Source organism: Psittacula echo (genome assembly GCF_963264785.1).
Source record: "Psittacula echo genome assembly, chromosome: 6".
Classification (NCBI taxonomy): domain Eukaryota; kingdom Metazoa; phylum Chordata; class Aves; order Psittaciformes; family Psittacidae; genus Psittacula; species Psittacula echo.
This window is the reverse complement of record NC_137743.1, coordinates 66,869,315-66,886,408: the sequence shown is the minus strand read 5'-3', so window position 1 is coordinate 66,886,408 and position 17,094 is coordinate 66,869,315. Positions and strand designations below refer to the sequence as shown.

Here is a 17,094-nt window from a genome sequence, read left to right as displayed (position 1 = left end):
ACTGTCATGCAAATTAACAGTTGGCTAAATGACTGCAAACAAAAGATAATAAAACATGGCAACACATAAAAAGGAGGTGTCTAAAGAAGTACTGAAGAGCTGGGTTCTGATTATTTTTTTTTTAATTCATAATCTCAAAGGGAGAATAAACAACTAGCTAACATATCATGAAAACACTAGAGAATGAGAAGATAAAAACACTGGACAAAAAATAATTATAATACATAAGTCTCTAGGGAATTAACAATGTTCAGGAAAAGATTCACTTGGAAAAATTCAATGGAGACGTCATTTATATAGAGCTACTTAGTGAGCAAAGTCTAGGAAGCAACAGTCCTGAACATAGTTCGACTATACAGCACACCTCTCACTACCATAGTTCCTAACTATGTACAGATATTTCTGTAAGTTTGACTTCACTGACAGTCTTTCTTAATACAAAAGCAAAAAGCTGTTATCAGAGCAATCATCAAATTCTGACATGTAAAACTGATAGTAAACATCAGATTAGGCATGTAAGACAAAGTTATATAATTTTGTGTTCCAGAGAGCTCATACAAAGAAGCATAGTGAAGGATATAAATACTGAGGACACAGAGAAATCAATGAGAGGCATGAAAGCAGTACAGACAAGAACCAAAGAATGAACTCTGAAAACAAATTTTAGAGAGGATATCAGAATAAATCTGTGCATGTGACACACTTGGCGGTGGAATGTTGCTCCAAAAGCAGCACCTATTCATAAGCCATGGATATTTAAAATGTGCAAAGCAAAACTTTAGAGAGCATACAGCGCAGACCAATAGCTCTCTGGATGGGAGATGAAGAGAGTGGATGGAACAAGAGAAATGGAAATAAAGAGCTCATTAAATAAAGACATCATTTCAGTTCCAGAAGAAGGGACAGAACCAGTCTTGCTCTCAAAGACTGGTGAAGAGGAAGTATGACAGTTTTTTATTTATGCAGTAGGCTATGGTGTTACACTCAATTTTCACAATACATATACAGTTCATCAAGGGCTCTTCTACAAGCTTCTCTGAAACAGCAGCAGGTATAGGTCACAGCAAGATACAGAAGACATAGTATGTGGAGCCTTTTGCCACAGGCATGGCAAAGTCTACTGTCCATTACTGCAATTAAATTCGTGTGGCTGGACAGGTTTGGCATAAGAATATTGTGCCTTTCTATATACTGTTAACAAGAGTAAACAAAACTCAATGGAACTCCACCATCTTGTTTTAAGATTCCAAATACTTAATCCAGGCTGCTACTCTCTCACCACACAGAGTCTCTAACACAATAAGGGCATCTTCCCCCCACTTCTAGTATGCAGCAGGTTATGACTAATGCCCACTGTAAATAGATGAGCACTGCTGCAGCAGTAAAATGCCAAGATAAAGGTCGCTACAGAAGGCAACACATTTATGACCAGCAATGCAGCACATGCCCTGCTTATGAAGAGATTTTATTTTCTATAGTATCAAAACTTCTTTATTTCCATCATGCTAAGCAATCTGATTTTCTGGACAGTCACATGGGCATCTCTTATAGCAAATTCTACTCACACAAAGCAAGCCATTCAAAAATGTTCTTTTAAACAAAACACAGCTAATATAAAGATAGCATTCATTATTACTTTAAGAGCTTTCAAAATGAGAGTTGCTTTTTCCTTCTGTATAGGAATTTAGCATATTAAATTAATAACTTTCATTTGTACATGTAGCAATAGCATTAACAGATAATGAAGATATGCATATGTAGACTGAAATAAAGAGAAAGTTTTAGCAGTAAAAGTATACTTATAAGGAACAATCAACAGAAATGTTAATTGGCAGTGACAGAAGAAACATGCTAAAGCTTTGCATTATCTGAGCACAAGGAAGCGTAAATAGTCAATCACAGCAAAGAAACTATTTCTTTCTAGGCATTTGATATTATTTTTACATACATATGCTACCATAAAGGATGAGCTTTGCCATTATTCCCCCTCAGGGAAGCAGGCAGATACAAAGTACCTCTCCATCTTCCTGCAAAAGCTACTTGCCACAGAACAGCATCAGAAGGGTTGTTTTTTGTGGATCTACTGTTTTCTCACACATTAAAAACCATAAAATTCATACCAGCAGTATGAATTATTTTGTTAAATAGGGAAGGAAAATAACTCATGGTCTGTTTCTGGATGTCACAACCATTCATTACATTTTATTCAATACAGATTAACTTAATTCTCATCCAAAGAGACTGTCCAGTTAATAATGGATACCTGGAAAGGTAATTTACCTACCATCCTGTAATGATACTTGCATTAAAAGTATGGATGCTCATGTAAAATCAATCCCTTATAGATTTCTTACAGTACTAAAACCTGTATTCCTATCACAGCTAGAGCTTGAAGCATTTCCACAATTTCCTGTGCCTCACACCTTTACATAATTTTAGAGTACAAAGTCAACAACAACCCATTCCAGTATCAGTACTTGTGGGCTGACTGGTAACATGCATCATTTTTTGAAGTCAGATCAAGTAATTCTTCAGAAAGGTTAAAAGGCAGAAAAATCCACACTCTGCTGTTAAAACAGGAAAGGTCTGTCTCTCATAATAAAATGACACAAAGTACATTTTGTATATGAGATCAGATTGAAGTAACACCCTCTGTAAGGCAACTCCATATGGCAGATGTATGTAAATACATTGAACAGAAACAACCTGTGAACTTCTGTTGTAATCATAGAGCATATAATCTTTCAACCATATCACAGCAACAGCATTAAATGCTGAGATTGAAGTGTAGGTCTTTGATAAAGTGCTATGTAAAATTGGTACCTTCTCAGTAATAAAATCCAATACTCACCAGTATATTCAGACATCTCTGCTTAATTGTCTACACTTTTACTACATTTCACTCCTTTAGCTCTGCAGAGTGAATGTACTAAGAAATAACAGGTCTGGACATAATTCTCACCAACTCCAATGGTGCAAGAATAATTTCCTAACTGCTTGGTGATCCCTAGTTATCTGATAGGATCTAAATGTCACAGATAAACTTAAGGAGAAATACCCAATGAACTCTTAACAAGAGCTCAACAAAACTGGCTTTAAATGCTAGCAGGAATAAATGCAGAAAGAGAAACCATATTCCTAAGTTTGGGGAAGAAATGAGAAAACAGCCTGAGAAATGATAGCAGAAAGAAAAAAAAGGCCTTTGAAAAATGTTTCATGCTTCTAGAGAGGATACAGACTTGAAGGGTACTGGCAGAAAGAAAGAAGAGAGAAAATAAGCCTGCACTGAGCTTTTAATCTTTCTTTAATTGTACTGACAGTCTCCAGCATTATCCCCAGAGAGAATAAAGCATAAAAGCCTAAGTAACTCAAACAAGTTCCCTTGTAACTCAGTCCTTTCAGAACAGCATGATTTCTTTGAAGGGCTTGGTTTCTTAAAGACTAGGTCATACAAAAATCATATTGTAATGTATACTTTTATTCTGCTAAAACAAAGTGATGATATTGTGCCTGTTTTCACTAATACGTCCTTAGGAATGTCTGGATAGATTTTTGTAGAAATTAACAGAATAACGTTTGTCTATTTCGGAAAATGAAGTGGCTTGCATTGGTAGTCAGAAAATATGTTTTTCAAAGGTCAAGACAGAGATGGAATGCAAAATTAAATAGAAATTACTCAGGAAACAGAGGTTAAAATGTAAGCAAACAATTACATCAATATTATATCAATAAGTACTAAATGCAGGATGGCAAGGTTCAATTTTAAATGTTGATTATCTTTTACTCTCAAACAAATTATATATAAACCTGGCTCAGATCTAAGCACAGCATCTAGAAGGACAAGGGTATTTTATCAGTGTAATTTAAAATGAACAGAAGTCAAGTTCAGTCAGAACATATTTGTGAGTTTCCGTTTTCTTTTAACTTCTTCATTTGAGATTTAACTGAGAAACTATTTTAAGCAGAGTTCAGAGAAAATACACATTAATGATTTTATCTAATCAGGCATGAGATGAAAGATAAAGAAATCTGGCCTTAAGTGTCACATCAGATTGATGGTAAGAATCCACAAATTCTGGTAAACCACTGATTTCAACAACAGTGTGTAACAGAAATATTAAAAACACAAATTCTGTGGACTTTTGCAGCTCCCTGACCCAATGAAATTAGAGCAATACCCACTAACCCCAAGGACTCTAAGAGTTGGAGTTCCACTGCTCAGACTGAAACAAGGATTTATTCAAGAGCAAGCACATGGATTATTTGGGGTTATTTAAATCTCTTTCTCTTCCTAGTATCTAGGACTGGCCATAGATGACAAGCACAGATGACAAGCTTGGCCCTGCAATTTTTATTCTCTGCCACAGAGAGATATTCCATATTCAGTTCTTAGACTTTTGTATTTTCGTTTTTAAGCATGCCTCTGGGATGCCTAGACTTCCAAAGTCTTTGATACAATTTATCTCAATACAAGTATTGAGTTGACCATTTTGTTAAGCACCACTGAACTCATAAGCCACAAAATCTCTTGAGTGACTCCAGCCACTTGCTCTCACGTTGCATCACCTATGTCAGTAGGTAGAAACTGTCACAGAAGGTAAGAGGGTAAAGAGGATTTAAACCTACTGCCAGCAGCCTGTGCTGCATATTATATACTGAGAAGGAAGCAATTACCTGGGCTGAAATCCTGCAATGCTCATTGACTTCAATAAGGTAGGATTTCACCATGGATGAAACGAGGGAAGGGAACAGTCTAAGGGACAGGGCAAACACTGACCCTTACAGCTCTGATTATGACCGAGAAAAGACATCTATCAGAACTGTACTATCAAAGGCCCGCAAAGGGCACTCTCTTTTTGAGCCTAATTATCAATCTATATACCTAATAAATTGATAATGCCTGAGGTTTAGCATGTTTTGAGTTTCAAGGTGTTGAATGCTCATTCAAGGGATGCTTCCTTAAAGAAGGAGGAATTTACATTCAACTAAATAGAGCTTGTAGCTTTCAGTTTTCTTGCTACAGGAAAGTTTTTTTACAAAATGTTTTATAAACTAAACAAGACTGTCAGAATAAAAAATAATAATAGATAACAAAATAGCCTTGCTTTTGGTTTGTGGTAATCTGCGTAAGATCCTCCACTGCACAGATCTTAGAGACGTCTATTTTTTTTTAATGCTAGCATGTTTAAGCTAATGGGTTTTTTAAAATGCCAATATTTAAAACATATCCATCGATCTAATAAGTGGTATCACATTATTTGCCTGACTCATTATATTGTACAAGCAGAAAGCAACTACTCAAATGCAGCACATAAGCATGCATTCTATAGGAATGCCTTGGAGGAACACACAACCATATCCATTGCTTTAAAGCAACAAAAACTCAGTGCTAAATGGAAGCTTCTAAGGGCTTACTATTTTTCTCAAGAACCTGGAGGAACCAGTAATAAAAGATTAACCCTTTGTGTAAGGAAGAAAAAACACGACTCATCTGAAAAGAAATCAAGGAAGACCAGAAGATCAGAAAGGATCAATCTCCAAAATAACCTCAGCCACATATACCCCACGGTCGAGTTAAGGAACAGTCTGTGCCAAATTGAAAAGTTTAGAGGCGTAAGCAAAGCCTTATACAGCTGGTCATTTTGGTATTCATTCTAAGGCACGAAAGGATAATGCCAACCACACATGTAGTTTAAACCAAAGCTCCAGGCAATCTGACACAGAAATATAACAAAGCAAATATGAACATAACATAGTAATATACATACAGAATACATAGTAGATACCGGATTATATACACACATCAACAAAGACATAATTCTGTGTTATGCATTTTTTCTTTCTGCGACAGATGAGAATGAGACACATAGAATCATAGAATAGTTACGGTTGGAAAGGACCTTAAGATCACCTAGTTCCAACCCCCCTGCCATGGGCAGGGACACCTCACACTGAACCATGTCACCCAAGGCTTCGTCCAACCTAGCCTTGAACACCAAGAGGGATGGAGCATTCACAGCTTCCCTGGGCAACCCATTCCAGTGCTTTACCACCCTAACAGTAAAGAATTTCTTCCTTATATCCAATCTAAACTTCCCTCGTTTAAGTTTTAACCCATTACCCCTTGTCCTGTCACTACAGTCCCTAATAAAGAGTCCATCCCCAGCATCCTTGTAGGCCCCCTTCAGATACTGGAAGGCTGCTATGAGGTCTCCACGCAGCCTTCTCTTCTCCATATTTGATAGTTAAAATGTATGTTTGGGAAAAAAGCCAAAAACTATTTTATAAGCTTCAAATCTCACTATTCTTCTGAAAGACATTTTTACCTAATGAAAATGAACTAATGAAAGACCAGAAGTTTGCTCCCTGAAATAAGATTCACAGGCTCTCAGTTGTGCTTTGTAATATATGTTTTTGCCATTTAGCACATCATGCGTAGAGATACCACATTCAATAATACAATCTGCTGAGGATGAAAAGCAGTTTCTTTGCTAATAAAAAAGCTGGTTATAGAAAGTGCAAGTTTGGCAGTAAAGCTTCAAAGAAAAATAGCCTCAAAAACATCTGCAGACTTTAAGTGTGTACATTTCAGTTTCTCAGATGTTCTCCTATAATTTAAATATTTTAGGAATTAATCAAAATAATTTCTTTTCTTGAAAATTGGATGAATTCATATTTTTCAACTTCACTTCTAACCATGCTAAAATATGAGGAAACCAATAAAGGCATTACTTAACAGGGAGACTGATGTGCTCGCTAGATATTTCTGTATCTTTTTATCCAAGAAGGAATTTCAAATAAGTCAAGCTTTCTGCTATATAATTTAAGACTCTTTGAAGTGCTAATAAACACATAAACATTTTCAAGGGCTGTAAAGAGGAATGACAATATATTTTTGCACAGTCTGGTATAATGGGATTCAATGGGGACTTCAAGCGGATGGACATTACTGCAGTTATAAAAAAATTGTACCTAAGAGAAATTACATGCTAATATGGTTTAAGAGAACTCAGGTTTACAAAGCCTAATTCCATCTCTGCATGGTAATCAGTGGCATAGTCACAAAATATTGCTACTGAAATAGATTCAGAATAAACCAGGAGACTGAGGTGCAAACTGATTGTAGGGACAATCAAGAACATGCACCAGGAAAGTTTGTTGCAGAGAGACATAAGGAAGAATCAAGTCTTTCTAATCAGCTTATTTTTCAGTCTTTCAGTCACTTAAGGGGTGTCCGAAGTGCCTGTGTCTATCACCTATAAACCAAGGATAGCAACAAAGAAAGGGAAACTCACAGTTAAGACTAACTAGATCCCTTGATCTTCTGCAGACATTCTGCTCATTGACAATATTGAATATCACACATAATGACACAGCAAATTATCTGAAACACAGTGGACAATTATTGATAATAAACTTTTCAGTCATAATGCCACTATTTAGGAAAGAACATATCGCAAGACCGTATCAAAAGACTTGTACACTTCCATGAGTACGTATCATGCCAAGAGAAAAGCTGCGTTACTGAAGTGAAATATCTAGTTCCTAAATATGCTTCTCCACTCCAATGGCCAGGAAGGTTACCTGAGGAGATACAGTGCCCTAACCAGTGTTTGCATCCATTTTTTAAAGTATGAGTTGAATACACGCGATAGAAAGCACCAGCCACTGTGTTTCTATGCTGACAAACATAGCTTGTTCTGATGTAAGTCTGGCTACACAGGATAGAATGTTGTTCCATACTTGTTTAAATCTGCTCTACCAGACAGAGCATCACTTGTTAAAATTAGAAATGTTTGACAAAGCAAAACAAGAGAAAAAAACTCTAAAAGCATATTGCAAGGTTGGTCAAAACCAATATAACAGCAGCACTGAAGGCCACACTCTGCTCCCACTTAGTACCATCTGTATCAAAGCAATGGTACACTAAATTCACACCAGCAAAACTGGGAGTGCAATCTGGCACTTTTTGGTACGATAACAATTTTGGAATCTTGCCCTGCTCCTCACTTGCATGCTTTATCAGTATTAACACAGAAGGTATGAAGGTGGGATGTTAGTTATTTTCAAAGCTTTGCTCACATCTTGCCAATTCTGTGTTTACTGTCTAAAGCTGGGAAGGGGAGGAGGACTTTTTATATTCCTCCTCTTTCCACGTGTTAACTCTATGAAAAAATCTCCTGCCTGCCTATCATCACTTCATTTTTCAATGTCTCTCACACTAGCTTTGTTACTTTGCATACAAATTTGAATCGGTCATCAGCTGAAAATTTGCAGACAGCATAAAGCCACAGATTTCACACACTTGAGTCCTTCCACGTCTTCCTTCTGTGTTGAATTCTGTATCTGATAACATGGAATAATTCTTCCTAGTTCTGACAAGATGGCTATTTGAGAGGCTGGTGAACACAGTATTCCAGCTACATTAAAAATGTAGGCTACTACAATTTGATCACCTTTACATTTCTCAAATAAAACCCCGTTAGAGAGACAGATCATCAATGTAGAGTTTGAGCAGTCAATGGAGAGTGTGACATGAAGCGGGTAAAGACAGCTGAGTGTTCCATGACCACCTTTTATACTTTTGTGGGTCTCCAAGCACTTCACTGTTTTAAATCACATGATCACCCATCCTGCAAACCTAATATTCTGTATTTTATTAACTATAGTTTTATATCTCTACTATGTTTGCCTATGGGAAATCAGTAAATCAGAGCAAAGACTTCTGTAGTTGATTACTGGGCAATAAACTAGCAGAGCAGTACACCATAAATCAAGCTGATAGTTCAGGGGCTGGACATCAATCTGATTTTTTTTGTTTGATTCCCCCCTCCCAATATTTCATTTCTCAGATCAAATTTAATCTTTTACTCAAATGAACTGGAAAGAATTTCTGGCATGCAATACTCACTGGTGCATTAGAAAGTACTGACATTTACATGAGAGTCCTAATACTCCTTAAACATGTTGAAGTATTCAGGAGTCTACTAGAGAAAGAAGCAAGAACATTCTCAAGTAACAATGCAACATATATTTTCCAGCAGCCTAAGGCAAGGAAAAGGCTGCCTCTCCTCACACAGCAAAACACCTACATGAGATTCAGCAACATACTTTGATAAATAATGTACTTACAGCATGGCCAAATGGATTAAAAAAAAAATTAAAATCCTTACATGTTCATTTTCATTAATGTATTTTTACAGTGCCTTTGTAATTCCTACTGCCATAATCCTGACACATAAAAGGAGGCGTAAGATTATATTATACTTTGATAAGGAATATGATTAGATACACCTTAAAAAAACCTAACCAGTATTACATGCAAGTGCACTGAGATCTATGGTCTCAATTCTGATGAACTTAAGCCTTATTCAGGAATCTCACTGAACAGTGCTACAACATTTAAGTCAGTTCATATGTGTATTTCCTGTACAGCATCCCACTAAAACAGTATGCAAAATTTTTTCTGTTCTGACAGAGGACCTGTTTTTAAACCAGCTCATTAAAAACCAACATTCAAAGCATTCAGAAAACAAAGACAGAAAGAAAACTGCTTCTCCTAAAGCTATCATTTCAGAGCAGTGAAGTCTGCTGAGGGCTACTGAATTATCATCAGATCATCTGAAGCAGGAAGCCAGTTAACGCTACAGTTTACCAGACTACAAGATCTGCAAAGTGCTGCTGAATATGAATAGAAAAAGAATTAAAATATTCATTCTGACCTTATAGGGACCAAGACTCCCTCTCTCCAAAGTTACTGCATGCCGAAGTAATAGCTGTTGTTCATTTACCTCAACATCAAATGTTTCTCAAGGCATGTTCAGTAACTTCTAACATAATCTTATTCCACACAAAAGGAAATTGGTTATTTGCATGTTATCCAAGGAAGGCTGAGTAATTCACTGTGGTAGGAAAGACCTCTAAAAATAAGTCACCTCTCAGTAGATTCACTCCCTTCCTGTTTGGGTTTGATTGCCACTGCATGAAAGGACAAAGCTTTAGGATGAAATAAAAAGAACTTCTGTAATGATGACACTGCTCACATACATTCATTTCACTTCTACTCTGTTTAAAAGAATCCAACTATTAGGGGTGGAGCAAGCCAGTGACCCAACAGGATGTGCATGACTACAGTACCTCGTGTGTAGCCTTCTGCTTTCATGTTTATTTTTGGATGTATTTTCCTTTGTGCTTTGAAACAGATTTCAGGGCAAGGTATATAGAACCACACTCACTGATGCTGAAAGGGAAAAGCAAGTTCTTAATATGAAGAGTATTTCTTCCTACAGATATGTAGTGTACCTTGAAAGTCCACAGTGTTGTAACAATGATGAATAACTTTTTTCACATTTGTTAATGCTCCTCAGAGATGAAGGACAGGGACAATTGGTGCACAAAGGCACGTCATCAGTGACTCCCATAACCTCCTAGAGCTTCCTTATCAGGAAACAGTGTTCAGCTGTGTGAGAACCTAACCAGAGATATCATCTTCAAGCTGCTATAACAGCTGTTAACAGAAAACAACGCTCCAAGGATGACTAAGCTTAGAAGTTCAACAGATGTTCCCAAGCAGGATGCTACTTTAACAGAGAAAATACTAGGCCATTTTAACTGGTAACTGTTCTTATCAGGACAATAACTTGTTTTGACCAGCGTTTCCTGACTGTTAATATTTAAGATAATAAAAAAAGTTTCTGTATTGAAAGAGTTGATTATCTTGTTTTCTATATTACAGGAGGCATCTTACTCTATTTTTGATAAAGAATATCCTTCCTTTATTAACAGCAATTAATACACTTTGCTGCATATCATGTATTAAATATGTTAATAAGCCACGTCTGTGAAACATTCCATCAATGCAATAGTTTCTTAGTGTAACACAGCTAATATAGGAAAAGCTACTTTACAATTTAAACAAAACTCAGAAAAGTCTGTAAATTCATAATATGAAGTTACATAGATTCTGAAAAGTCTATCCAAACTTAGAAATAGCTATGTATTATATCTTGCTCTCTTCAAAGTAAATTTCACAAAGGAAAAAAAAAGAACACAACAAAAACCACACCTCAGAACAAACCCAAAACTAACCTTATTTCTAGATAAAGTGTATTTTTTGCACTCCTATTATTAATCGTAAAAATCCTACATTCATAAAAGCAGTAACCACTTTGAGGATTCCAACCCTATAGTTTATCTAGATTGTTCTTAAACTACAGTATTACATTATTTTGGAATTATTCAACTACTTTTTATGAAGAAACTACTTCCTTATGGAATTAAATTCTCATTATCTGGAGAGTTGAAATTTGTATGCACTAGATTTTAGTTTTCATGATATCTGTGATAACGCTATCATGGGTGCCTTTTCCCATTTTTCCCGTGACACCGCTGATATTAAGTATCCGTGATCCATTCTTGACTTGGTGTGGGTTTTCATTAAAACAAATTTAAAAAGTCACCTGAATGGCATGTCATTGTTTCAACAACTCTTTCCCCATATGGGCTTTGTCACAGCAAAGATATATGAATCTTAGGATAATGCAGGCAGAACAATACAGCAGCTGTAATTCAGCAAGAAGTTTCCCCTGAAGAAAAGTATTTCCTTTACTTTAGATAATACTAATAATGGACTGCTGTTACTGCTAGTGTGTTTTGGGGGAATTTATTAAATAATTTTCTGTTTGTCTTGAATATTCTCTGTTTATCACACCTTAGCTGCAGTTTACAGAGGCTTTGGGGTTTGAAGATTGCAAAGAAACAAATACTGCCTTGAAAAAAAAAAACTTAATTCTACCTCAGACTAACCAGTAAAGCTGTATTTCATGGCATAATTTTCCACTCACTGAGAGCACAGGCATAGCTTCTTTGAAAGCAAGCACACCAGAATACCTTACAAGTTCACTGTAAAACTGCACACAAAAGGCAAAGAAGCACCACAAAACTAAACTTTGGTCTCTGACATGTGCAGCATCTGGGACATGCGTTACTGCACAACTTCATAAAACCTGCAATATACAAGATGTGTCCTAAGTTCTCTATGATAGCTCCCAATACTTGCAATGCACACAACCTTTTCCAAAAGCATCTATCATCAAAAAACTCATCAAAATCAGCAAAATTGTTAAACAACATTGTATTAGTGATAGAAGAGCAAATTACATTGGCATTTTTGTTTTAAAACAACTTCAAATGTTTGAAGGTTCAAAATTTTTAAGAAGGGAACTTAAACTCCACTTCCCCAGTAGTTCTGATGGGAAACCAACAAATTGAATGCTTAGCAGGAAAGTCATATAAATAGAAGAAATGACAATGCTTATACCAATTAAAAGTGAATTATAAGCACGTTACTTGAGAAACCTACAATTGGGTTTATTGTCCTCCATCATGAACTTATAAAGCAATACATACATTAAAAATTTCTGACTACTGGCAAATGTAGCAGATGTTAAAACAGATGAGACCACTGGCATATTTAATCTCTCAATATCAGAGTATATTAAGGATAGACTCTTCTTATAAATGCTGCCAATAAAAGCATGTTCAAAGCTAAACCAGCAACACCTGCTGTATGCAAATAAATTCCACCAGAAATTTCACCTAAGTTATTTCATTAGAACAGGCCTGCAAGAAAGAAATACAGGAGTATGTAATAATGCAGAATCTGAAGCACTAAAAAGAAAAGGACTTTTCTTTTTGTCCAAACTAATTTAAAAGGGTTATTACTTTGCTTACAGTATAAATGTGCTTATATTTCATTACAAATACTTAAAGGTTAAATCACTTTTTCTGCATAAACTGCAAATAAATTTGAACCTACCTCCCAAAGCGCTTTAAAGTCCTTCTGCTCAATCCGAAGGAGCTCGCTGTACTCTCTTGTAACAATGGTAGCATGGCGAGGAGTGTTATCCAGAATGGACTCTCCAAAAGCAGTTCCTATTCCCAGAGTGCATATTGTCACAGCATCCTTTGAAACAAATAATAATAAAATTAATAAATATATAATAAAAGGACTATGGAATAATAAAAGGACACATATTAAATATTCCAGGATGTTTTAAGAGTCTTTATGTCACATTCACCGATAACACTGCCTTAAGACTCTTCAGCAATTTGCTTTAAAATGAAATTAAAAGTGCCAACAAAAAAAACCCAAACCAATACACTGATTAACAACACAGAAAACTTCAATGTGGAAGCAAGTAGTTCTGTTTACTATGACCATCAGTTGAATTAGACATTTCTGTGTGCAAAACAGAGAACAGAAGAGTGACTTTCACCTTTGGAAGAAAGTTATGACCTCTGTCCATCTACCTCTAAAGACTGTTGTGATGATGGGATTCTTTTGAAATGTCAGAGGTGATGAGAAGATAACTAAATGCAATCTTGGAATATAAATTTCTGCCCTATGTAGACTACCCTCATTTGAAAGAAAATTTAACTGTTTCCTATGCAAACATAACTTTCAACTATATTCTCTTGTATTTATAATGCATTTCTCTACCATGTAAGGTCTCTGTCCAGTGCAATCATACAATTTAATCAACTCTTGGCCCTTCTGTTGAATATGTCAGTAAATCTCTCAATTGTTACTGCCTGTCAATTAAGTACCAGACTAATAAAAAGAAAAATAGTATTCTTTTCACATAAATCAGGGATTTCAAGAAAACTACTGAAGTCCAAAACGACCTGGAATAAAATATTCAGGATGGTCCCAAACATGGAGAAAAGAGCCTACGTGACCACATGCTATTCAAGTGACAGAAAGATGTCTAAATCAAGCCTCTTTGGCCAGGAACTCCTCTGTAGTAGTTCTAGTATAAATTATGAGCTTCTGGAGAGAAAAAAAAAAAAAAAAAATCAAGATTACTAGCAATTAAGTAACTTGCTGAATCAAGATCTTTAGATACATGTTCTGCTTAGGCTTACAAATTGCTATGTTCCTGAGCACGGGCTGGAAGCTGAACGATTACGTATGTCTCTTTCTAAGCTGGGCTTTGACTGCCTTCTGAGTAATTAAAAAAAATAGCAACAGCATTAAAAATTTAAATGGATACAAAATGCACTTTACTAAAGAAATCATACATGCACACAGACAAATTCACATAAACTTATAAAAACACAGGCTCATTTGACTGGATACAACATTGGAAATATAGTTTAATTCTAAAAATGTAGGATTCATGAAATGTCTACAAAAACAAAGGCAGAAAAATTTGTCATCCCATCCACTATGTCCTGGTGGCTGAAAATCCAGGAAAGATACATGAGCATATTTCAGCATCATTTTTGTCTTTAAAATTGCATTGTTTTCCTTTCATGCATCTAATAAGTGGTAATAGGCAAATGTTATTAAGATCAAGTTAGTAGCTTTATAATTGCATTACAAAGACAAATGCCCATAATAGTCCAGTTCCCTGAACCATAGCAAATTGCTTTTGCACAGATATTACCATATAAAATCATGTGTTCAGGAAAACAAAAATCAATTACGTCTTAGAAAAGATCAAGGAAAAATTTACCAACTGCCAGAAATAAATTTTCAAGGAAGGCAAATATGAACAGGCACTGTCTAAAACAAACAATATTTGGGAATGAGTACCTAGACACCTAAACAGAAGTCTCTACAAATAGACGAAAACATAGGCTACACAATAAAGTTCTGCCTTAACAAGCTTAAACTCCAGATCTGAAACACCATATGCATGCTACCGTACTCACAATTGCACTCAAAAGAGTTACAAATAAAATGTGCCTGCTGCTCTTACAAAATTTAATCTCCAGATCTCCAATACATTATTCTCAACTTCATTTAGAAAGTGCAGACGAAAGATCTCTGTTTAGGGCAGAATAATCAAATAGCCTGGCAGAAAAAGAAGATTTTCCATATTGTAAATGAGCAATATTTACATTTTCCAGCTTCTTTCTCGCTCCCTTCCCTCACTCTGAAAAAAATAAACTCCTTTGAAACACCTCACCTTTTGTGATTCTTTACAGCCCTGAAGAACATATTTTTAAAGATAGAACACAGAAGAAAAGGAAGAGTGTTGGTTAAGGAATTAATCACTTCCTAAGACAATGATAAGGCAGCTGTTCAGCCTAAGAAATAAATTAACAGTTATGGGGCGCTCCAAGGAGCTGGTATAGTTTCATTAAAGTCCAGGCTTCTATCAAGTGAAAGCTCTTTCAGATTTTTTCCCTAGCTGTCATTGCTCTCCATAGAGATGCAGTTTTGCAGCCAGCTAGGGAGCAAGTCCATCTGTTTTCTTAAAGACTTCAGAGCCCCATTTTCCCTCTGCCCCTTGTTTATATATCTCCAGCCTCCTGGGGAATCAGGTGTGCATCTCCTACTACACCTGTTAACCTTACAGTCAAGAATCTCCTGCTGTTCAGTGTAGACTTCAGGAGGATTGCTGGCAGCTCAAAACTCAGTTCGCTGTTCCCCTCTGCAATCCCAGGAACAGCATGGGTTCTAGCTGCTGGTAACCAGCTAAAATTCACACAGCTATTTAAAAGGCAGTATTAGAGACTTAAAAAGATGTGATTGTTTCCATTTCTATCTGTCCTCTGAATGCACTATAAAATGTGACATAAAAATAAGGATCACAAAATGGTAGTGTTCAAAATAGGTTTAAAAAAATATGAGAGCTAGGCTGGAAGGGATTTGGGACTTTTTGTTTAAATATTATTCAGTACTTTGCTTGGTTGGTTTTAATGTCACCATTTTCCCACACCCTTTATTTCATCTCTGCACCTGTGTCCCTCCAGGACTCCATACCATCTCTATGTTTAATTGGAGATCTGCAAAAGCTGCCATTATGAAAAGTTTGCTTACTATTATTTTGACACACTTCAGTTTGTCCTCAGCAAAAATTTCCTTTTATAACAGAGAAACCAAAGGATGCAAATTGAAGGAAACTATTTGTTCTATTTTGTGATTTTCCTCTTCTATTACCCCCACTTGAGTATGTTTCAGCCACTCAGATAGGAAATCCTTAATAAACTACACCTAATGACAATACAGAAATATCTTCCCAATCCAGAACTGCAGTTTGCCAACATATGTTAGGTCATCCTCTTTACACAATACAAGATGATTTGCCTAAAGTCGGCACTATGATTCTAGAAAAACTAACCAACATCTCTTCTAGTTCCTAATTAAAATATATACAGATCAGATTAACTATACTGTAATAAAATACTCATTATTTCCACACCTTCCTACCAAATCCTCTAAAAGCAACCTGCAACATCTTGGACTTCTTCCTAGGTTACCCAGTAGACACAAGTGAAATGATTTCTCTATATTAACTCTCAATAAGCTAAGTTCAAACCCAAAATTAGTACAACCGCAACACTGTGGAGCTCAGCATGGGCCAACACACACTGCTTCTCAGCTGAGTACATTAGTCCAGCCAATCTCTGTTACGGGTAGGGCAGTTCTCATGCTCAAAATAAGTAATTTAAAGCTAGGCTGGGCATATTTACACTACACTACAGACTGACCACAGTACAAACCTATGTTGTGGCTTCACATTGTTTCATCTCCAAAATACATAGCATTATGTATACATACATAAGGGCATTTACATGCAGAAAGCAGTACTGCAAGGGCTGTCTTGTTTAAGTCCCTTTCCTTTTTCCACTTCATCTTATCACAGACAGGAAATTCTTCCCTTTCCTACATGAATGTCTGAGCCTCTTTCTTCACAGTCTTTTCAGCAACCCTACTAATTTACTTAGCTTTTGATTCCCAGTCCTCTGTATCTTCCTACAACTGATGCTGCTGTACCACTTAAGCACCCACAGCTCCTCCTTTAAAGCTTTTCTAAAAAAGGCAAGTAAAGTCAATGCCCTCTGTTCAGTTGGGTCTGTTTTTAAAAACTGATCAGCTTAAAAAAACTCCACCAAAACACAGGCAAGATAAACTCGCAATAGCCCCCAGCACACATCATGATTCATCTGCCTACATGACTACAGCAAAACTGCAGATTAAAATGCTATTTGGTCTTTGTCTTTCTTCTCTTCATTCCGTCCCTTTTTCTAGGTAGGAATATAAATCTTAATCATTTGGGGTAAAAGGCTCAGAATGTAATT

General features: G+C 36.1%; 1 protein-coding gene across 3 annotated transcripts in view; it reads right to left on the bottom strand.

Annotated features, from left to right (window-relative positions):
• RAPGEF4 (Rap guanine nucleotide exchange factor 4) overlaps positions 1 to 17,094 on the bottom strand; it is a gene marked incomplete at both ends in the record, with an annotated part of 155,476 nt that overhangs the window by 120,801 nt on the left and 17,581 nt on the right. For all 3 annotated transcript variants that reach the window (XM_080621515.1, XM_080621516.1, XM_080621517.1), the window contains one exon: positions 12,818 to 12,964. In XM_080621515.1, the coding sequence (XP_080477641.1) occupies positions 12,818 to 12,964 (147 nt within the window). The remainder of the gene's footprint in view (positions 1 to 12,817; positions 12,965 to 17,094) is intronic.